Source organism: Lutra lutra, chromosome 15, assembly GCF_902655055.1.
Source record: "Lutra lutra chromosome 15, mLutLut1.2, whole genome shotgun sequence".
In the NCBI taxonomy this organism is placed as follows: Eukaryota; Metazoa; Chordata; class Mammalia; order Carnivora; family Mustelidae; genus Lutra; species Lutra lutra.
Window position 1 is genome coordinate 9,030,021 of NC_062292.1, and position 24,385 is coordinate 9,054,405.

The 24,385-nt window shown below is 41.9% G+C and overlaps 1 protein-coding gene across 3 annotated transcripts in view; it reads right to left on the reverse strand.

Moving 5' to 3' along the window:
• AKT3 (AKT serine/threonine kinase 3) overlaps positions 1 to 24,385 on the reverse strand; it is a 303,338-nt gene that overhangs the window by 141,605 nt on the left and 137,348 nt on the right. For all 3 annotated transcript variants that reach the window (XM_047705805.1, XM_047705807.1, XM_047705804.1), the window contains one exon: positions 2,512 to 2,623. In XM_047705805.1, the coding sequence (XP_047561761.1) occupies positions 2,512 to 2,623 (112 nt within the window). The remainder of the gene's footprint in view (positions 1 to 2,511; positions 2,624 to 24,385) is intronic.

Sequence of the window (24,385 nt, forward strand, 5' to 3'; positions counted from 1 at the left end):
TCGGTTGTAAAGTGGATGTCCCAGTGTAACAAAATAAACTGTACATGAAACATCGTATTTCATATATGACAGTGAGTAATTTGAAGTGCGTTCAGTCAAACCGGAGGAAAAAAAAATGTTTATGCTATCACAAAAATTATTATGTATTATTTTAAAACACAAAAATAATAGGCCATCCTACCTGAAAGGAAGAGACAAAATTACTATTATCTGTAGATACTATGCCTGCAAAAGCTAAGAACGTTTTGGGGGACAAAAAAAAAGCAGCAACTGAAGTTTTGCTTTACTCTAATGTTTGCTTTTACCTGAAATGTTTTCCTTTCTTAATTTTCTTACTTTTAGTTAAGGCCTTTTCCTTCCCTTAGAAGTTAAAAGCTTTATTAGCCTTCTCTAACAAAAACCATGTGGTCTTAGTGCTAGAATGACAGAGAAATCAAAGAGAAAAAAAAAGAAAAAAACCTAAAAATACAAATATTTATGTATATGTGCCATCCGTAATCAATGAAGACAGAATGGATTATTCAATGAAAAGAAATGAAGAACGGAGCTGGTACAATAGTCTCATCCCTTGGAAAATGCAGATTCTAAACGTCTATCATGCAATAAAACAAATAGAAGGGTTTTTTTTAGATTAAGATTAGAGATACATATTTCATTTACAACAAGAACGGATTTTAGACTGGCAGACAGAACATAGAAAATACACAGCTTTTCTAGTTCTCACTACATTTTTTCTAAGTCTTCATTAACATTAAAGTCATATAAAATCTCCAAGCACCAGATTCTAGATGAATGTAGAAAAACACACCCCATGGTAAATATAAAGATGCTGTTTTTTTCATTTTTTACTAAAACTGCTTTCTTCTAGTCATAAATGCAAATAAAAACTGATTGTTCAGAAAAGTAGCATGATATATAAATGCAGGAACTATTCTGAAGTCTTAAGACATGGTGTAAATCCAGCTTTGCAAACGTAAATGGCAAAATTAATCATGCTTCAATGAGATGTTGTAAATCCACTAAGAATAATATTTCCATTCATTCAGCCAGTCAACAAATACTATGCTGGATCCTGGACTAGGCTGTAAAGATAGAATATTGAGCAAGGAAAATATGATCCCTGCTAGTCAAGAACCTCACGGTCTAGCGAGAAAGGCAAATGAAGATTACAGGGCTGATAGACTGGATATAAAAGGTACAGGGAGGTGCACAGTCTCTAGCGGGGGGACCTCCCGCGTCTACAAGAGTCAGAGAAGGTTTTGTAGGAAATGTGGTGTTTGAAGCTCAGATCTGACAGATGAATGGGAACTGCCCCAGTCATGGTTACGGGTGGAAGTATAAGTACACTGAGGACTTAGCAGATAGAAATGCCCCAGGAAGACAGGAGTGGACAGGGAGAAAAGACATACGGAATTTATGTACGCTCAAGACCTAAATATGTCTGCACAGAGTAAGACCGGGAGTGTACAAAAGAAAACTGGATCTGTCCTTAACTCCGGTTATAAAATTATGTTTACTGATCAAAAGCATTATTAAAATAATACTTTACTATTTACTAGGCCTTATGGGAGGTTATTTTTGGCTTTTTTTCCAAAAATCTTAGACGAATCTCCTAAGACCTGCTTTACTCATTTGGAACATAAAGCTAGTAATATTTGACTTCATGAAGTTGCTGATTTGGATCAACCATGATAACATCCGTGCAAGAAAATGGTTTTGTGGTTGGGCTTGTTGGACTTAACTCAGTTAGCACCAGATAAAAGGGTATGAAAACAGAACTGGGGGTTGGGGGGCAGAGGTCGCAGGAATGCACAGATCCGGAGCATGACAATATGGGCTCAGGGAAGTGGCCACTCCCCTCTTTAGCAATGAGGCCGGTCAAGGCCAGTGAATCCAGGTCCTGGTTTTTCAGGGAGCTTAGTTCCAGTCTCAGGATCCTTTCCTGCCTCACACTTGGGCAGCCCCTGCATAAAGGCAGCAGCGCTGCTTGAAACCCATGCCAGGACCAGCCTCAGGATTCCAAATACGAACACAATCAATTCGACCATTTTTTAAGGTAGTGTAGTTATAAAAACGTCCCAGTTTATATTTCAGTTTTTAAACGTCCTGTTTTTTTGTTTGTTTGTTTGTTTGTTTTAAGATTTTATTTATTTGACAGAGAGATCACATGCAGGCAGAGAGGCAGGCAGAGAGAGAGGAGGAAGCAGGCTCCCTGCTGAGCAGAGAGCCTGATGCGGGGCTCGATCCCAGGACTCCGAGATCATGACCTGAGCAGAAGGCAGCGGCTTAACCCACTAAGCCACCCAGGCGCTCCATAAACATCCTGGTTTTTGTTGAGAAGAATATCTTACAGCAGTTCCTGAGGCTGTTGCAAGCCCCTGTTATCATACCAGAAACAATCATTAAGGGACTACAGGATTCGCACAGATTTACAAATGCGGGCGTCAGATACACATATATCTTTACACAGACTTTTGCTTTTTCATGAAATAGGAAAAACAGGTTTCTTACCTTTCCTCCGGAGTATCTACATGAAATGTTCTCTCTATAACAGTGGTCCACTGAAGACATCTGATAATAAATGTGTTTGGCTTTGGTCGTTCTGTTTTCATTAACTGGCATTCTAGAAATAACATAAAATGTCTCTTTGAATATACTTACATTCAAACCATGAAGTAAATAGTTGAGAACGACAGAATTCTGTTCGAGGCAAAACCACTGCCTTCTCACAGCTTGCCACAGGCCTCCCCTCGGGATGTTCACAACCTGGCCTCAGTCTTCCTTTCCAATCCAACACCCATTCCAGCCACATGCTCTATCAACCAACCAAACTGGATGACTGAGTTTCCCCAGATACATCTTGCTCTGTCCTTTATCTACACCTTTGCTCCAGCTGCTCTTACGACCTGGACTGGCATCCGCTGAGTTCACCCTTATCCCCAAGTAATCACCTACACTCAAAAGAATACCTAACCTTTAAGGCCCAGATCCAAACCTACATTCCCCTCTCCATATTCTCATTATTGTATCCCTCATTTTTCATTATCTTGCATTATTATTTTTCACTTAAGAAGGTATCCTGATCCCTTGCCAAACTGTACACCCTTTGACGATATATACCACCTAAACTCTCAGTCATCACAGCCTGTGGAGCCAGTAACTCAAAAGGGATAAATTATGTCAGGGAATATCTCGGAAGACTTCAAAGAAAAGTAGCATCTCATAGTGGCTAAGAGCGTGGATTCTAACACCAGCATTCCTGGATTCAATTACTTTTCCTACCATGTAACCTTGGACAAGTTAAATTAACCTCTCCGGTCTTCAAGAATTAAAGGGGAAACAAGTACCTACATCATAAAACTGGTGTGGGAATTAGTAATAAATCAGTAAAATACTCAGCATAACGTAGGACACATAATAAGCTTCCAGTAGATGTTAGCTATTATCATCAGGTGTACACCTGCGTGGGTTTTTAAGGATATGTGGTATTAGATGACAAGACAGAGTAGGGTAGGGTTGTTTACTGACACTGCTTTTTGGAAGAAACAATTTCCCTCCAGCTGACAAAGTCAACTGTGTTTCTACTCAAAGTCTGCATGTTCTGTCCTAACTCTGTCATTAGCAACCATTAACTACCATCTCGAAGTCTCTACAAGATCCTGTCGTTGGCCACACTGGACTAGTTCATGGACTCCTTTCACCAGAAAAGATCATTCACCCAAGGATCTCTGCTTCATTTTCTTCTCTTTTCTAACAAGGTTTCATGGTTTCAGCCATCATCATCTCTTGGTGGGCCAACAGAAAAATTCAAACCTCTTCCCATTTTGGATCTGCATTTTGTGATGCCCATGATTACCTCTACAGGGGCGGTATCTACCTGGCTGAATTACTGGGTCCTACAGCCTACGGTCTTTTTTCCTGATTCTGTCCCTCCTCCCGGCTTTCCTCACTTTTCTACCAGCCAGACTGGAAACCAGTATCCTGTTTGATACTGGTAATTATCTGCCTTCCCCTGGCTTTCACCGAGGACGCAATTCTGCTTCCGACTCTCACAGCCAAGAGCCTCAACCTGCCCAGGTGCCATAAAGTTCTTCCTACTCAGAAACTTGGAAGGGCTAGATCCGTTACCTAAAGCTAGGAAGTGTATTCTAGAAGACGTCAGAACTCGGGACTCGTGATGAGCATGGGGGATGGACAGAGTGTTGAATCACTACACTGTGCTCCTGAAACGAATACTACACTGGATATGAGCTCACTGGAATCTAACTACAAACCTGAACTCATCCAAAAACGAACCTATCTCTCCCACCCTTGGTCTCCCACCCCTCTGCTACTGCTTCCTCCATCGCACAGGGCAGCAACCTCATCCTCTCAAGTGCTCAGGTCAAAAGCCCTGGACTCACCCTTAGGTCCTCTTCTCTCTTCCCCTATCTCATTCTAGAAATCTCGTTGGCTCCTTTCAAAATCAAGATCCAGTATCACTCCTCACCTCTTCCACTACTCTCAGAGCAAATCACCATTCTCTCTCACGTGAACACTCTGAAAACTCTAGAACAGCTCTCCCTGCCCCTGACTGGCGTCTGTTCCCAACACATGTAGCAGAAACCTTAACATGATCAGCTGCCCCCCCCCCAAAAAAAAAATCTTGCCGTGTTTCCAGTTCACTAAGAATAGAAAACAAAGGCCTCTCAATGACCAGCAGGGGTCCTACATAATCTGGGCCTCTCACCCACCCTACTTAAGTTTCTGACCTCCTCACCTAGTCAGCATTCTCTCTAAGGCCCCTGTGCCAGGCCCCCCGGCTTCTGTGTGCTTCCTCCAATGTGGACTGCACCCTCTGTGCCAGCGTTCCGTCCTCTCACACAGCCCGCAGCTAAGCCCTCCCCACCTTCGAGTCTCAGATCAGATCTCACCTCCTCACGGACGTCTACCTTGACCATCCTAAACACTGACCTGCGCCTCTCAGCCAGGACTCCCCCAGCCCTCTGACCTGTTCTACTTTTTATTTCATTCCGTGTTATCTTCAAACATATGAAATGACTAACTTAGTGTCTTTTTTGCTTATTGTCTCAACAAGAACATAAGCTCCATCGATCTTAGCACCAAGAACTGTGCCCACCTGTGCCTAAACAGTATCTGTTTTTAAAAAAGATTTTATTTATTTATTTGACAAAGACAGAGAGAGCACAAGTAGGCAGAGGGGTAGACAGAGAGATAAGGCGAAGCAGGCTCCCCATTGAGCAGGGAGCCCAATGCAGGGCTCGATCCCAGGACCCCGAGATCATGACCTAAGCTGAAGGGAGACGCTTAACCCACTGAGCCACCCAGGCGCCCCCTGCCCACTGGAATTTAACGATCAAAAATTCAAGCCGGTGCCAGGGTCATGGTTGTGCACTTCCACCAGATACATTCAGCGACGTGGGCACAGGCGGAGCACGGACAACTGGATTGCAGCAAAGTTGTACTTTAACCGAGTCGGTTTGGCAAAGCAAGAAAGAGAAGAGAGGATGCAAGACACATGGGTTGAGAGAATCAAGGGATGAGTTCAAGCTGGGTAAGGAAGAAAGCGAGGACCCGGTGGTCTGTAAGACAACGAAAAGGTGGTAGATTCAACACATCATAAAGTCTATTGTTTCACAGTTAGATATTGTACAGCAACGTTACGTACCTTTTGATATACGAATGTTAAAAAACACCAACTACAGAATGCCAATTTATATTCTTGTTTGAAATATGAAAGTTTTCAAACACCAACACCATAAATAGGTGTAGTTTACACGTATCCCCAGAGCGCAGACCCAGTCCGATTCTCTTCACGGACCACTGTTCTTCCAATGTGTTTCCTTCTCCACAAAACTCCTATTAAGTGTCTGGCCAGGGTTTATTTAATGCAGGTGAACGTGATGTCCTAGCAGAGAAGCCACTGAGAAATTAGGAATTCCATGCCCCACTCTCCCCCACAGCACCTGTGACGTGAGAGCACGTAAGGGACACCGTAAATACCTCAGGACTGAAGTGTCTGAGTGGCTTTTAACGTAAAGAACAGAGGACAGACACTCCAAAGATGAGTGGGCCCAACAGAAATACTCACAAATGAACTCAATGAAGCAGAAACAGGAAGAACAGAAAAGGAAAGAAGGCCCCATCCAGTCCACCTACACCTCAGCTGTATGCCTGCTGTGCTGATGATGTCAAGGTGACTAAGACAAGAGACTAAAATCGGAGCTCCAGACCCGAGTCCAGCCTCTCCCACACCGGCAGCGGGCAGTGATCCTAGGCAGAGCGCACCTCCAAGCCCCCAGGTTTTTCAGCTTTAAAAGAGCCATCGGGAATCAAAGTAAGATTTTGAAGGAAGCATATTTTCAAAACTATACCTAAAAGAAGTTTCAGTGATAAAATTTTAAGAATTTCTCCTTGCTATAATCCAACAAGCTATTTAAAAAATTACATATGGGACTCTAAGTGATTATCAATTACTGTAATTTACAAAAATGACAATAGAAGTGATTAATTGCCATTCTCAAGCAGACCACTGAAAGGGAACTGTTTAGAAAATAAATTAAATGTTTGTATTTACGAAAAAGGATGGCTTTGGAAAAATATCAGAATAGTAATACAGTGATCTAAGTAGCTACACACAACTTGGCTATTTTGATGGAATATGCTAAATATCCATGGCCTCAATGACATGTGCCAATTACGGGTCAAGCACTATGGAAGATTCTGGGCATAGTAAGAAAAATGAGTAAGAAACTCTACATACTTACAGCACACACCAAACTGTGTTATTACTCATTCTAACACCTGTAATTATATGGTAACATTTCACACGTGATTCAATCAGGTCCTTCTGAAGCCTAGTTGAACAAAGTGTTACTATGAGCAAGCCGTAAAATAGAAATAAGCCTACATTTTATGTTTCGAAATGCTCTATAAATGAACCCTATTTCTAAATAATCCTAAATTAAAACAATAAAAGAGAGAAGCAGCTACCAAAAACAGCTCAAGATATTCAAGTGGCACTTGGGTCAGTACCAAGGGAAGAGGACATTCCACCACCAAAGCCCAGGGTTTCCTGCCGAACAGCACATGCAGGTTAGAGCTGAAATCTGAACTCAGAACACTTGACCCTTTACGTCACCATGTTTGAACAAGTGGGCCAGGATACAGAAAAACTCTGGGTTCTTTTTTGCCAGCCATAATACAAAATCATGGACATATCCTACAATGAAGAAAATGAAGAAAAATAGGGAAGTTTTCAGAACATGGTTCATGTCTGAACTCTCATTCTTAAAGGGGACTCTTAGTCTTTTTTTTAAATATTGCAATTTTTTAATTTAAACTCAATTAGCCAACATATAGGGCATCATTAGTTTTAGATGTGGAGTTCAGTAATTCACCAGTTACCTAAAACACCCAGTGCTTATCACATCAGGTGCCTTCCTGAATGCCCATCCCCCAGGCACCCCATCTCCCCACCTACCCCCCCCTCCAGCAACCCTCTGTTTTCTAGAGTTAAGAGTCTCTCATGGTTTTTCTCCCTCTCTGATTTCTTGCCATTTCATTTTCCCTCCCTTCCCCTATGATCCTCTGCACTGTTTCTTATATTCCAGATACGAGTGAAACCATACGATACTTGTCTTTCTCTAACTGACCTGTTTCGCTCAGTATTAATAACCTTCCAGTTCCACCCAAACTAATTCTTAAAGAGAATGGTGGTTAATAAACAGATGAGCCAATATACCTCTTTAGAAGAGTATTTTCCTTTTAATTATGTAAAGGTTCCCAATTCAAGCTGGGCCGCATTAAAATTTTAAAATGCAAAGCAGAACCTTCCAATAATGGTTCTAAAACACTATTACCCAAATAATTAGCTATGATTTCTGGAACTATTTAACATACAAGAAAAAAGCACATATTCTTCTATAAAATGCCAGGTAGCTAACTTTTATTATATCATAGCCCATAATACTTCCTAGCAAAGTATTTGTTACTGATACTTGAGGTAGCCATATTAAGCTCACCTGAACTATTTAAACTACAAGCTAAATTTCAAGTGTTCTACTTATTTTTACACATTCTGAACCACAGACAACCAAGTTTATTTGAAGCTGTAACTACTCTATAAACCTGGAGGCCAGTTAGAGGAACGGTAATGCGTCAGCTCAAAAAATATATGCAGAAAAGAATTAATATCACCTGTTTAGAATTTATTAAAAATATTAGATTTTATTCCAACCTCTATAACTCCTTAACTGCTCATTTTTTTGTTTTAAAAATAAGTTCTACTAATATTCAATGTGAAAAACAAAGGCACAATAATAGACTCTATTTATAATTAAATCACATAATGAAATAATGCTGTCAGTTATCATCATCATAACGAGAGTGTATTTTTGAAACCCCAGATATAATACTATTGTGGATATTCTTTAAAAAGGACAGAAAGCATTTCTTCCTTTGATTTAAAGTTTTTACTATCTGGGAGCAAAAACGCAAGTGCGTAATTAAGACTCAACACATCAGTCCTAAAGAGACTCATTCAGTCCAGAGAGAGAGGAGTGTGACAGGTGCGGTGGTGAAGAGCAGGTCCCGGGGAGGGTGTCTGTTCTGTGATCACTATGTACACAGCACTGTAGACACTGATGGGTCCTCAGTGTCCCCCATTTCATCCAGAGGACAAGTATACGAGGCTGTCTTCCGTTCCATAAATGAATGAACTGAGAGTAACTAAATAACTTGCCCCAAAACACAGAGTTTGAGAGCAACTGTATAGGGATCTACCCTCAGGTCTATCTGAATCCAAATTCCATGCTCTTCTGGAGAGAATAAACTGCTAGGAAAGTGTCTTAAAGGCTCAGCAGTCATCTGTCCAAGGGATGGGGCAGTCCCCTCCATCTTTTACACCTCCCCATGCCTTCCCAGTGCGTGGTGCTCCTCCCTTCTAGGACACCTCTTCTCCTACAAAGAAACCCAGGACATTTTTTCACCTGATAGGGCCCCAGTGTGTTTGCTCCTGGCTCTGAACATAGCCTGGGGATGGACAGTTCTGAGGGTTATCCCCTAGCAGGATCCGGACCCGGGCACTTTGTGTTTCTCCAAGTAGGCATGCAGAGGGAAGGTGACCGAGAATTAGGAGCAGAAGGGAAATAAGTGGGTAGAGTTAAGAAGGCAGCAGAACCTCTGGGTGCTCTCGTTGCTGGGGCTCACACCCTGCAACACCAATAAAGCTACTAAGATTTTTTGATTATTGATGATGGAAAAGTAATCGCCAAACTTGCACTGATCTAGCTCCATGTTTCTAGCAGTTTCTGCCTGAAACATCTCCCTGTTACCCAGAGTTCAACATAGTCTTCTCCATCTAAGGAGGTAGGAGAAATCTAAGACATTCTTGCACTGTGTCTCATAACACAACAAATTCTGTAAGCGAGGGGAGTAAGATTGGCCCATTAACACTACATTGCTCTCTAGATGTTTTTCCCTTTATGATACACATTTCAAATTCTGACATTTTAATTACCATAAACTTCATTACTCTGGTTCAAACATGGGATACTATTTGTGGACTGAAATCATGACATGTTAAAGTGAACCTCTCCTGATACATTTTTCTTTAATGAACATAGTCACCAAAGTTACCACCATGAACCGAAAGTAGACTTTCAGAGCCAACGTGTTTCTCATCAGCATTTCTCCATCTTGTCTTGTCCCCCGAATCCTGCCTCTAATTAAACAAACAAAGGAAACACCTCCAGCGTCCTCCGAACAAATGCTTTCTGCCCCTACTCTGCATACTTGAAATTTCAAGTAACAATATACTATGGTCACTGTGGGGCAATAATTAAGATACGCAACGACAAGGCATTTACTAACAAGAGTTACAAGAAGCATGCAAACATCTAGGGGACTCAAAACATATGACTAGGCAAGTCGCTTTTTGGTTTTGTTTCCTGCAGTATGAAAGCCCCAGACTCTTTTTTTTTTTTTTTAATTGTGGTAAAAAACAACAACAAACCACAAAATATGCAATTTACCACTTTAACCCTTTTCAAATGTACAGTTCTATGGCATTACACACTTTCAAATGTTCTGCAGTCAAGCTGGTTCTGAACTCACTGCTTTATTTATCCTCACTGTATAAGTCATCTATGTTCACTGTAGAACAGATCGTAAGCAGGTGTAGCTAAAATGAAAAGAAAAATACCCATCACCCTACCAGACAGGTGTAACCACTGTTAATGTTTTAATGTATAGTCTTTCAGATCTTTTCTAAGCATTTAAAAAAAATACCAGTGAGACCAGGGGTGCCTGGGTGGCTCAGGTGGTTTACTGTCTGACTCCTGGTTTCTGTTCAGGTCATGACCTCGGAGATCAAGTCCTGTGTCAAGCTCTGTGCTCAGGGGGAGGCTGCTTCAAATTCTCTCTCTCTCCCTCTGCCCCTCCCACTCCTACTGTCTCTGTCTCTCTCTTTCCAAAATAAATAAATAAATCTTAAAAAAGACCCAAAACACAAAACCGTAACATATGGGACATATCGGATAAGTGTCCTCTGCTCATTTGAACCAGTAGACAGTTTATTATAATAATCCACAAAACAAACAGAAGTGAATTATCAGATGCAAATAGGATGACATCTAACCATTATAACATAGTTTGCAATTGGGTATTGAGTTAAAATCTGAAAAATTATCGTAAGCCCCAGTTTTGTTTTAACTAAACAAGAAAAACTAATTTATATTTGAAATATGATGAAAGTGGGATTTGATAGCAAAAATTTACAAGAATCTGACAAGAATGTATATTAGATTCCAACTTCTCTAAGGACAAAGTTCATGCTCTTTGATTACCTAGTCCTGTGCCTAACACAGCTGATCTCAAATGAATAAACATAACTATAGAATGTAGGACAAATTTAGTCATGTAACTAGTGAAATGACACTTCATTGAAGCAATCAGTAGAGGTTTCCAGAAAAGGGGACTTTCCACAGGTCAAACAGCCCTGTCTCTTCACTAAGTGAATATACCCGAAGTGGGGTGTTGGCAGAGGACACAGAACTCTTCTAGACCAGCTGAGGCTTAAGAGACACGCTCATCGAATACTCCATGTGGTCCTTTATGTGCTCTGCTTTAAACAAGACAGCTGTTAAAGATATTTCAGGTGACAAATGGGAAAACCTGAATACAAATTTTTTATTAGATAATATTAAGGATTTCTAAGTTTTTTTTTAATTTTATTTTTAAAAGATTTTATTTATTTATTTGACAGACAAAGATCATAAGTAGGCAGGCGGGGTGGGGAGGGAAGACTCCCCACTGAGCAGAGAGCCCAATGCGGGGCTCAATCCCAGGACCCTGAGATCATGACTCGAGCCAAAGGCAGAGGCTTTAGCCACTGAGCCACCCAGGCACCCCAAGGATTTCTAAGTTTTATTAGGTGGATAGTGGCACTGTAATTGTGTGGGGAAAATTCCTTATTGTTTACAGAGATCTGTACTCAAGGATTCAGGGATAAATGTCTTAATATCCTAATTGACATTAAATATTTTAACACAATGACAATGTAAGTGTAGGTAATGGATATAGAAGAGTCCCAGCAGCTCTTCTATTTATCTGTAATGTCGACATTTCCCATCATAAAAAGACAAAAATAGAAACCCCCTGCAGGATATTATTAGATTCTTTCTGCAAATATGTACCAAAATAAACTACCAAAAGCTTAAATGGTTGACAGTGGAAAAGGAAATTATTTTTAAAATATAAAATATACAGGAGACTATCTAAAATAAAGCCACTTCTGGTTAATTAAAACTCATTTAATGCACTTGAAACTTCAGAATATTTTGCTGGGGGTTTAAGTTTATAGGACTCACTGCTGGAATAATCAACTTCTTTAGTATCAACTCTCGTTTACAATTTAAATGCCTTGTGCTCCATGTGCTTCTTTCCCTCCCCTAACTGCCCTTGCTACTCTAAACCATGAGCTACAGTCCTGGTCTCTGTCACCTCTCCCTAACCAACAGCAAGGCTGTGGCCAGGTTCTCTCCTAAAATCCCCTCATCAGATCATGTTTTCATCTCTCTGCTGCACCTGATGTCCTTGATCCCTTTCCTTCAGGTCTCCCTCCACCCCTGTTGCCCCCAGGACACTGACACACCCAGTGTGCCCATCTCTCTGACCACTCCCGAGTATTCTTCCTTAGGATCTCTTCTCCCAACTGAGCTGCTCCCTTAGGCTCGATGCTTTGTGTTAAACTTTTCTTTTCTGGTAATGTTGTCTTGGGAAATTCAGACATTCATTAAGTAGGTATTTATTGTGTGCCCACAGCACGTCAGGCAACAAGCCAGGCACCGGGGAGAGAGCAGAGAACAAACGGAAGTCCCTATTTTTCGAAACACTTGGATTTCACTGAGCAGAGGCGTGGTCAAGCGAGAACCAAGCGAACCAATTAATTTATACCAGAGCAGTGCTTATAAGGATTACAAAGAGAAATGAGGCAGGGCAACAAGTTAAAATGACAGTGAGGTTCTACTTTACTACTTTAGAAGGTTCTACTTTACAAGGCTTAGAAAGGGCTTCTCTTGGTAAAAGGAGGCACCAAGGCAGCCAACTGTGGGAAGAGTGATCCGGCCGGAAGAAAAGAAGTGCAGAGACCTATAGCTGGAAGAAGCCCACAGATGTGTTCGAGAAACAAGGAGTCCCAGGGTGGCTGGAAGAGAAGGTAAGTTCAGGACACGGTAGGATATGAGGTTAGGAAGATCTTTAATGACTTGGTAAGGGCTGCCGATATAATCCCGGGGAGGCTGTCTTGGGGCTTTGCCTCAAATGTCACCCGATGTCTGATGATTCTCAAACTTGAACCTTCCATATGGCAAAGCTGGCATCTCCCTCCTGAGTTCCCATTATTACCTCATTCTCAACACTCCTAAATGGTTTTCGTTTTTTGTTTTTGTATTTTATTCTTCAAACAAAATCACCACACCGATAATGTTTCTACTCAATTTACTTCTGTATCATTTTCCTAATCACCCAAGAAACACATCATCAGTCATCCTTGACTCTCTTCCAACCCATAGCTAAGCCAGCAACATTCATCTTAACAATTCTTTCATAAATGTCTCTTTCCACTGGTGACAGCCAGCCAGACACTTATTACCAAAATCTGGAACCCTGAAATGGTCTCCCAGGGGGTCTCCCTTTGCTCACCCTCCACTCTGACCCGGGTGTCCCATGTATTACTGGCCTGATTAGCCTTACTCAACTCTTATTCCATAGGTCATTCTCCTTCTCAAAAATCTACTAGTCTCTGCAAGAGAAAAAAGCTCAACCCCATTAATCTGACTTTTAAAGCTATTCATAAGCAAGCCAACATCTTTTTAAAACTTTATTCCTTACCATTAAAAACAACGAGTATACTACAAAAAAAAAAAAAAAAAAACTAGTAGAATTGAAAAATGAATTCAATAAAGTCACAGGATATAAATATGCAGAAATCTGTTGCATTTCTGAACACTAATAATGAAGTACCAGGTGCACCTGCACATGGGTGGCTCAGTAGGTTAAGTGTCTGTCTCTTGCTTTTGTCTCAGGTCTCATCTCAGGGTCATGAGATCGAGCCTCACGTCGGGCTCCATGCTGTGTGAAGTCTGCTTCAGATTCTCTCTCCCTCTGCCCTTCCCACTTATGCTCTCTCCCTCTCTAAAATAAACAAATAAATACATCTTTTTTTTTAAATGAAGTATCAGAGAGAGAAATTTATAACTTTATAAGCTGCACCAAAAATTATGAAAATCGAGGAGTCAACTTAACTAACCAAGGAGATGAAAGACCTATACTCCCAAGAACTACAAAACACTGAAGAAAGACGTTGGAGGCAACACAAATAAATGAAAAAAGATTGCATGCTCATAGATTGGAAAAACAAATAGTTAAAATGTACATACTACCCAAAGCAATCTAGAGATTTAACACAACCCCTATCAAAATATCAATAGCAGTTTTCACAGAACTAGAACAAATAATCCTAAAAATTTGCATGGACCCACAAAATACTCCAAGTAGACAAAGCAATCTTGAGAAAGAACAAAGCTGTAGTCATCCAAACAGTATAGTACCAGCATAAAAACAGACACATACATCAATGGAACAGAGACCCCAGAAATAAAGCCACACTTATTTCATCATTTTATCTGTAACAAAGGATGCTAGACTATCCAATGGGGGAAAAGACAGTCTCTTCAACAATGGTGTTGGGAAAACTAGAAAGCTACATGCAAAAGGATGAAATTGGACCACTTTCTTACACCACACACAAAAATAAAATGGATGAAAGACCTAAATGTGAGACCCAAAAGCAAAAAATCCTAGGAGAGAACACAGGCAGTAATTTCCCTGACATCAGCTGTAGAAACATTTTTCTAGACAGGTCTCCTGAGGCAAGGGAAACAAAAGCACAATTAACCTACTGGGACTAGACCAAAATTAAAAGCTTCTGCACAGCACAGCAAATCATCCACAAAACAAAAAGGCAACCTACCGAATGGGAAGAGATATTTGCAAATGATGTATCCAGAATATATAAAGACCTTACACAACTCAACACCATAAAAACATATAATCTGATTTTTTAAAATGGGCAAAAGAGGTCAATAAATATTTTTCCGAAGAAGACATCCAGTCGGCCAACAGAGACATGAGAAGATGCTCAACGTCACTGATTATCAGGGGAATGCAAACCAAAACTACAATTAGAGACCACCTCACACCTGCCAGAATGACTAGAATCAAAAAGACAAGAAATAGGGGCGCCTGGGTGGCTCAGTGGGTTAAGCCGCTGCCTTCGGCTCAGGTCATGATCTCAGGGTCCTGGGATCGAGCCCCGCATCGGGCTCTCTGCTCAGCAGGGAGTCTGCTTCCCTCTCTCTCTCTGCCTGCCTCTCTGCCTACTTGTGATCTCTCTCTGTCAAATAAATAAATAAAATCTTTAAAAAAAAAAAGACAAGAAATAAATGTTGCTGAGGTTGTGGAGAAAAGTGAACTTTTATACACTATTGTTGGGAAGAGAAACTGGTATAGCTATTACAGACAACTGTATGATGGTTCCTTAAAAAATTAAAAATTGAACTACCATATGAACCAGCAATCCCATTCATGGTTATGTATCCAAAAAATTTACATCTGTTCATTACAGTGTGATTTACAGCAGCCAACTTATGGAAACAACCCAACTTCCCCATGAAGGATGAATGGATAATGAAAATGTGGTATGTTAAAAAAAAAACAAAAAGCCACCCATGATTTCATGGATGAACATGGATGACATTACACTAAGTGAAATAAACCAGAGAGAAAAGAGAGACAAATCCTGTATGGAATCACATGTAGAGTTTAAAACAACAGTTTGCGTACTTTCTCCTGATTCATTCTTTCTCTCTCTCTTTCTATCCTACCAACCTACCTACTTCACTGCCCCTTAAACATTCCTTGATTCTTCTTTTTTTTTTCAGGGTACAACACAGTGATTCAACAGGTCTGTACATTCTGCTGGGCTCCCCGTAAGCGTGGCTACCGTCACATACGACACTGTTACGATACCACTGACTAGATCCCCGATGCTGTTCCTTTCAGTCTGTGACTTACTCATTCCACAGCTAGAAGCCAGTACCTACCTCCCACTCTCCCCTTCTCCCATTTTGTCCACATCCCCACCCTCCCCTCTGGCAACCATCAGCTTGTGCTCTGTATTTATGGGTCTGCTTCTGCTTTTGCTTGTTTGATTTTTTAAAAATCTCCCGGAGTATTCTTAACTTCAGGATTTAATTCACACTGCTTCCTTCAACTGAAACATTCTCCTTCCCTTCTACCTCAATTCTGGTCCCTGAAAATCTGTAAGGATCCAGTCCTTACTCTCTACTCCTGAAGATCTAGTGCACTTAACATCTTTATTCCACATGCTGGTACCTGATCACACAGTTGTCCGCATCTCCTTAACTAGAGGGTAAGCTTCAGGCGGTAGGGGACTTCTAACTGCTCTGTTTTATTCATCACGGCCAGAATTCAAACACACAAACAAAACTTCAGAAAACATTTCTGATGCAACAGAGTTTATCACAACTAATCCTCTTTTTCTTGTGAAAGAATATAATATTTTCACAAGCCTTTAGAAACACGAATTTACTTTCTGATCCCTCCCCTGATCCAATCTTACTTATTTCTTCAAAATCTAATGTACAGTTTACTTTACATGTATGTATAAACAAGTCCTGATAACTTCATTTGAAAAAAAGTACTTTAAGCCTGATCAAATCCTTGATTGTACAGCTATAGCTCTAACACGTAAGAGACAGCTTTCTTCCCAAGTAGGAAGGATTCGATTTAGATTATAGAATAGTTAGTTAAAAAGGACTTTTCCCTTGGAGAAAAATGAAAAGGTAGGCCTATCTATTCAGAGAAAAGCACAGAATTGTCCAAAACAACAACAACAATGAATTTTGGAAGATTATAAACCAACAATCCTACTGACTTCATTAAAAACACATAAAGAGATAACTAAAGAGTCATTATTACATCTGACCTATCTGGAAAACCCTCTAACTTCTTGTAACTTTAAGGAGAAGACAGAGTATCTCTCTGTTTCCATTCAGGAATTCTGACTCCAAATTAAGTTATCCTGACTTTAAAAGGTTTCAATAGCTACCATAAAGATCTCGGCCTCTGGGTCTTACTGTAACACAAAACCACTTCATTTCAAACTCAGGTGTAAGTGGTGGGTGCCTCGCAGGGCAAATGAAGAGCATACTTTGGAATAATCAGTTTATTCGTCTCCTGCAAAATTTAAGGAAAAAAAAAAATCTCATCTTCACTCTCTTCCCACTTCAGGTCAGCCAGGACAGGCTCTTTTCCACTACAAATTTCTCCAAAATTTATTCTTTTTAAAGGATTAAGTACTAAGTCATTATTGTGGCCTATTATCAGCTGCTTCACTACAACATTAAGATTTTACATACATTATTTTATCACTTAGTCCTCCCAATAACGTTTCAGAATATTTTCATCATTTCCATTCCACAAATAAGAAAATGAAGTCCATCTGGTTTTTAAGTTGCTTGTTCAAAACCATCAAGTCATGACAACTGTAAAACAGGAATATCTAATCCATATTTTCTAGCCCTAAACCCTTGGCTCGTTGGAGTGTGTCACATACTGTTTTAGGACCATCAGCTACTTACAAGAGAGGAAGTGAAGTTTTATTAATAACAGGCTTTGTACACTACACTCACTGGTTTTCTGCAATTAAATTGACAGAAACAGTTGACATACAGAGACATACAGTTTTCCTCAAAGAAAACTGACCAAAACTTCCTGGTTAGTATATGCCCTCAGAGTAACTGTGATCAATTGTGAGAAAATTACACCCATAAGCACCAATCCACTTTGATCACATGATCTACGACAGGGGACGCTCTAGGGTAGATCAACTCGTCAGGAACTAACACCATTTCAGAATTTCTTTATACTTGAAAAATGTCCCTGTCAGTATTAAATTATTGGCATCACGGTGAGAGCACATTTGGAATATTTATTGGCCAAAATGTTAAAAACTGAACGGGAATTAACATGTAATATGTGCCTGGGGTTTGATATCAGGATTTGTCCGGGCCTGTCAATCTAAGCCAACCCTGCGGATTTCTTAAAATAATCTATCTGTAAGAATCAAGAGCCATTGGTGGGAAAATGAGCAGAGAAACCGCAAAGAATCTGTGAATTCCATCAATAATACGGTTTAACAAAATGCTCTACGTCCACAAGACAATGGTGAAGCCCAAAGGACACCAGGCATAGCAGGATGAGGACACCATTTCATAGCACGAAATAACGCTACAAAGAGAGCACTGCGTGTTAAATTTCAATTACTCTATAAGAATATCCTATAGAGACAGAAACTTTAAACTTCATCAGTGAGCTTTGGAAGCAATAACTGTTGCTGGTTGGATGATTCAATTATCATAAACTATTCTGGCATGTTTCAAAAGCATTGCCATTTTAAAACATAAAAAATGTCTAAAAATGCAACCATAGTAATAGATTCTGAGAGCATGGGTTGGGGGGTGAGAGAGAAAGACAATGACAAATTGGTCCAAAAGGACACTGAGACTTCATAGTTGGAAGACTATTGTGCTGACAATTAGTAACAGGAAGCAGAGCACAAAACAAGTGAATGAAAAAAGCTGAACCAGCAATGAAAGGCCTTATTATAGGGCAGAAACATTATTGTAATAAAGGGGCAATGTCCTCTCCTCCATGAAACTCTCACACAGCCATCCTAGCCGCTTTTCTCTCTCCCTGCATTTCATTTTTCCATTAGCATCTGCTCGATTGTGTATTATTTCCAACCCAAAAGAACGCCTCCACAGCGGTCCTAAATTCCAAGGCTTCCAGGTCCTTCCCCACACCCCGGCCCCTGGCCCTGAGCCTCATTTAACGTTGCTCAAATAAATAAATAAATGAGTTTAAATTAACATAAAGATAGGGCAGGGGGAAAAAAAACCCAGAAAGGCAGTGATTTAGCACAGAACTGCCCAGAGGTCAACAAAACACGTGTCCTTCAAGTCCAATTTGTTGAAAATGCAACGATCGCATGAGTCATACTAAACGACCAGATGATTCTGCCTCTGAAAATCAGGGCTTCTCCTCCGACCTCTGACGCAGCGACAAGGGCAAGGCTGTCGTGCCTCCCGCACCCGTCGTCCTCCTCCTCCTCGCGCTTCGGCTGCCTTAAGGAGCGGAGCCGAACGCTCTGGAGCTCGGCTTCCCACACGAGTTGACAATCGCCAGACGGGACCCCCGATACTGAGCGAGAACCTCGTCTAGACGCGCGGAGACCCCCGCCTCCCCAAGGGCCCGCGCTAGGAATGACGCCCCGGCGGCGGCCGCGACGCTTCAGCGGGGCCGCGGGCGGAGACTCCCGGCCTAGACACCCGGAAGCCGTGGGGGGTCGGTCTCCCGCTCTACGGCCTCACGGATGCGTGACCCTGGCAAAGCCCCAGAGCCCAGGTCCCCCCGCTACCGCTCCGCACCCCGAACAGCCGTTCGCGGGCTGACAGCACACAGGAGGAGGGCAGGGCGCCAAGAGGTAATGACTTGTCCCGTCACTTCTCAGGGGACTGTCCCAGGGAACCACTGGGTGCCACCAAGAGCCACTGAGGGGCTCGCACGCCCCCGGCACCACCGGCCGGAAGTCGGGGGCCCTGGGGACTGGGGGGGCTGCGGGACCGGCCAGAGTTCCATGATCAGCTCCTATCAGGTGACGGCCACCACGCCTTCCCTGTGAGCCTCTCCCCTCGCCACAGCAGAAGTAAGGGCTGCTGTGACTACACACCCCTGGAGTGCACGGAGCTTCGGGGGCGCTGACTAGACACCCCCGAAGACAGCGGTGGTCTCCGAGTCCACAGACGACTCTATGCAGTCCGGCCGGGTGTGGCCCGGCCCAGCGCCCAGATCGCGGCTCCGCGCGTGTCTGCTCCGAGGTTCTGGGCAAGTCTCTTCCTCGCCCTAGGTCTTGGTTTCATTATCTCATTTGTTTGGGGTTTTTAAGGTGTTTTTATTGCATGTCTTCTTGTGAGGGCAAAACTTGATCACATAAATAAAGCACCGCGTACACAGCAGGCTCTTATAAACTGTCAATTCTCTTTCCTTGCTTCCTTAAGTCTCTCTTAATTTCCTATGTGCTAATTACAGAATGGCATAAAGCACCAATACAATGGGCATATCATCAGTTTTTACTCAACAATTAAAAAAAACTAATTACACATAAGCAGCTCCTTTCTAGAAAATAAAAAATTAAGCTGAAACATAAATATTAAACACAGAAATCAGGTAGACAGCCACATTCAACTTAACCAAAAATGATCGATAAACGTAATCAGGCCGTCAGTGAGTGCAGTCAGAGCGGTGAGCGCGACGAATGATTTTTACCCTTCAGAGATGGAAGGGTGTCACGGAGGAAAGCGCCAGCATCAGTAATAAGGAAAAACAGCAGAGCAGGGATCCCTAGCACCCCAGGCTGGTGGGTGTTGTGAGCCGCTGCAGGCTCAGGAAGTCTTTACCTGAAAGGCTGAGCTAGATGGACCCATCAATGATTAACTCCATGGCAAAGGCGCGCGCCAGCGTGTGGATACAGCCCCAGCTGCTTCTGGCACGCAGTCCGCAGGCCCAAAGCCTCCCCCCTGCCACTGCAACTGTGGTCTCCTCCCCTCCAGGCCACCTTACCTCTCACCTCTCCTTTGTAGGAGAAGCCAAGCTTCTGTGTTTTTTCAATAAACAGATAAAAAGGTACCCTTTTTTTAAAGCGCTCGTTTAAAACCTTTCTAGCTGAAGAAAAAACACTGCCATCAGCATGGGATTTTAAAATGGAGTATTTCTTTGCAACAGTAAAATTCTTCTCTACTCTGGTAGAGAGACGATGAGCAGCAGTGTTACTACCAGAGGGGCTCATGCAAGGCTAGGTAAGCTAGCAGGGGGCTAGTGCCTGCCTCTGACCCTGAGAAGACACAGTGTCTGGCACGATCCCGGCATTCTGCTACAGATTCAAGTGCCATATTTCTTCCTATCATTTATCCTTCTTCCTCCTTTGATATTTTTCACTCTATACAGGGATAAAAAAATAACATACCATCTGGAGCTTTCATTCATATCTGAGGATTTCATACTCATTTAAATCAACAATAAGAGATTCAGCCGAAGTTTCTAAGAAATAACATTTCAAATTAATGCTATTCCTGTTACCTGGAATGTACTTCCTCTTTCGAAACCTTACTATTTCTCTAAACAATCTCAATTTCCAAGAAGGTCTTCCTGATGACCCTCCCCTTCCCAAGCTCTTCTCGGTGTGCTCATTGTAAAACTTACTTCAGGACTGAACCACGAGAGAGCTCAAAATACCAATTCCGAGAGTTTGGAGCAGTCTTTTGCTCCTGTGTGATAAACTCTCCGAAGCTGGGAGCTAACCCAGACCTGTGGATTAGGAAGTGAACACAGGCTTTGGGGTTAGCACTCTGTGAGACACGGGCTACAATCCTGGCCCTGCCATTTGCCAGATAAGCGACCTCAACCAAGTCACACAACCTCCCTCAATCTCTGAAGCAGAGAACGTGATACTCACCTCAGAGCGCTGTGAGGATTAAATGAGAGAACGTGTGTGAAAGGGCCAGGCACACAGCAGCACTCCGAGGAAGGTTGGTTTCCTTCCTTATTTTGTTCTTTTTTCCCTCAGTACCTGGTACAATGTTGAGAACACAACAGACCCTCAATGAAAACTTTCTAAATATTTATTAGAACTTAGGTTTCCTAAAAATAGGTTTAAATATTCACTGGGATAACTCCCATGTTTCCAAGTTGTGTTACTTGAAATCCTATGCACCCAAGGTAGGAAATTTCAAAAACAGATCAGCGTGTGAGGCTATCGGTTGGAGGTCGGCTGTCTAGGAAAGAGAGTCAAGGAAGGAGTCAGAGGCAATGTGTTCAAGAACAAGTCAGTGAAAATAATTACATGTAGGGTGTTCTTTTATGTAGGTATCTTTGGATAAATGGGAGTTAATTGTTGACTTTAGGACAAGTTGAGAGAGAGAGGGAGGGAGGGGAACAGAAAAGAGTGGAAGGGAGGCAAGGCAGAGAGGAGGATGAGGAAGAGGAGGAGGCGGGGGGAGGAAGGCTGGCTCTGCCAGGGTCCCTGTTTTCTCTTCACATCTTTTGACGTAAGCTACTGGAGCTGATCACTGCTTGCCTGCCTTCCTCTAGGAACAAGCCCCACGGCATCCCCCATCTTACAAAAAAGTCTTCCTCTAACGGAAGACCCAAATTAATTTAAAAATTGCCCCCAATGGGTGGTAACCAAGAGGTCCTCTCAGGACAGTCAAGAAGATAATGGAGGATTTTATTACTTTTATTAAAAAGCAAAAACGACTCCTGACTAGAATAAGGGGTAATAATAGTCACAGGGACCATCCCCCTGTGGAAGCTTTGACCTCCCAAAGCTTGAAGGCTTGAAGAATTCGGTCTGTACCCATCTTCTCCTCAGAGGCCAGAGCAATGGAGCTGCCCCCACATCCGCAGTGATCCTTCCTTCCTTGGCCAGGGGTAGCCATGGGCATGGTTTGGTGTCTAGCTCATGTGGCTTAGTCACAAGAGCTAGGCTTTATAGATCAAAATCGTTGACATTAAATGAAACTGGGGTTTTCCCCCCACAGCCAAGCAATAGCGGCTATCCTCAACTGCTAGAGAGGGCTGCCAACAGCTTCTACCTCAGACTTCTAATGACCTTAAAAAAAAAACCCAACCAAGGAAGCTTCCTTCCCATTCCAGTGGAATTTAGCCGGAGAGAGAAGAATGGCTGCCATTTAATTCAACAGAGCAAAATTACTGAGCATCTCCAAATCTCCATAGTTTTATTTGCACAGTGTTTCACAATTTACAGTGTGTGCTCACATACAGCATCTCATTAATTTTTTTTTAACAGCATCTCAGTTAATCCTCACCATAATCCCAAGAAGTAGGCATTATTAACCTTCATGTTCAAAGATGACAAAAATGAATTTCAGAGAAGTTACGGGATTTGCCCAGGGTCACACACTTGTAAAGGAACAGAACCAAGACTCAAACTCAGGTCCTTTGCCTCCAAGTCAGATGAACTTCTGGCATATAGCTAAACTTATAGGAAATGTTTTAAATGAGTATACACAGTCATTGTGCTCTAGAAATTTATCACTCCTGTTTTCTACATAAGCTTCCCACCCCTGCCACTAATTTATATTCTGACAAATGAGGCTTCAAAGGTAAAGCCCCAACCATAGATTAGCTTCCTGTCAGTCAAGGGAAGGGGGTGAGAGAGCTCAGGGAAGCTGCCAGGGAAGCCAGGGGCTCTAACAGATGTCTGACCCAGTCACTGACAATGCTCTAATGAAGGAAGTACTACGGCAGTGAGATTATCTAATAGGAAACTCACATGAAACACATGTAAATTTATGTTTCTAAAGGACACAGAACTGATGAAATCGTTCAGAGATGCAGAGGGTCGCTCTCACACCTAGGAGCTGGATTTGAAACCCTGGACTCCACAGCCCGATCCATGAAAACAGGATTCTACGGGGGGTTTTTTTTGTTGTATTTTTTTGCATACTTGCTGTAGAATACCAAAAAAAGGGAGGGAAGAAGAGAAATTCTATGGATATCTTTTCCTTGTGGTATTAGGTATGGTTTGAATGAGAGGAAGAAAATATGTGACTAATTATGGCATTCTTATTCTTCATAATTGTCTAAAAACAGTCTCCCTTTAAAGTGATTTTTAAAAAGGTTTTTTTCTCCATTCCCCACTCTAAATTTGGTTTATGGGTTAAAATTTGCAAATAAATAAATACAGTACCACCCATAAAAATGAAAGATAGAGGAGGAAAATCTGACTGCAGTTACACTAATTCACTGTACGATCAATTTTTAAGTAAGGCATCAATTCCATACAGTGAGATGCTGCTATTACCAGATAGAACTTTCTGTTTGCCTAAAAATCTGATCCCATTTTGGGCTGGGGTGGGGTGGGGAGAGCACCACATCTTCGAGCAGTCAAGTACATAAAATTGTTTAAAAATCACCGAAAACGGGGTGCCTGGGTGGCTCAGTGGGTTAAAGCCTCTGCCTTCGGCTCAGGTCATGATCCCAGGGTTCAGGGATCGAGCCCCGCGTTGGGCTCTCTGCTCGGCAGGGAGCCTGCTTCCCCCCCCCGCCTCTCTCTCTGCCTGCCTCTCTGCCTACTTGTGATCTCTGTCTGTCAAATAAATAAATAAAATCTTAAAAAAAAAAAAATCACTGAAACAAAAACGAGGTTAAGAACTTCATATATAACTCAACCTAACAGAATGTAGCAATGTATGTCAAAAAGAAAAGGTATGGAACATTACAGAGTAAGAGAAGAAACAAGGAATACTGAAAATATATAGAATAGAAACACAGTTATGATTTGGGCAAGTGTTTAATTGCTGGTACATAATAATAGTAAAAAATACAGTGGCATCTGGGTGACTCAGTCAGTTAAGACTCCGACTCTTGATTCCGGCTCAGAACATGATCTCAGGGTCATAGGATTGAGCCTCAAGTAGGACTCCGTGCTCAGTGAGGAGTCTGCTGAAGATTCTCTTCCTCTCCCTCTGCTCACATGTGCACATACTCTCTCTAAAATCTTTTAAAAAAAATTAAAAATTAGCAATTCATCTTCCTATTGTGAAAAAGGGAGAAATCTGGGATTTTTCTGAGTAAGGAGATGATACCTGCAAAAGAACTTTTTTCTTTGGAAGAGGAATCTATCCTATGCATTGCTTTCAAATACTCCAGAGAGGAGAAT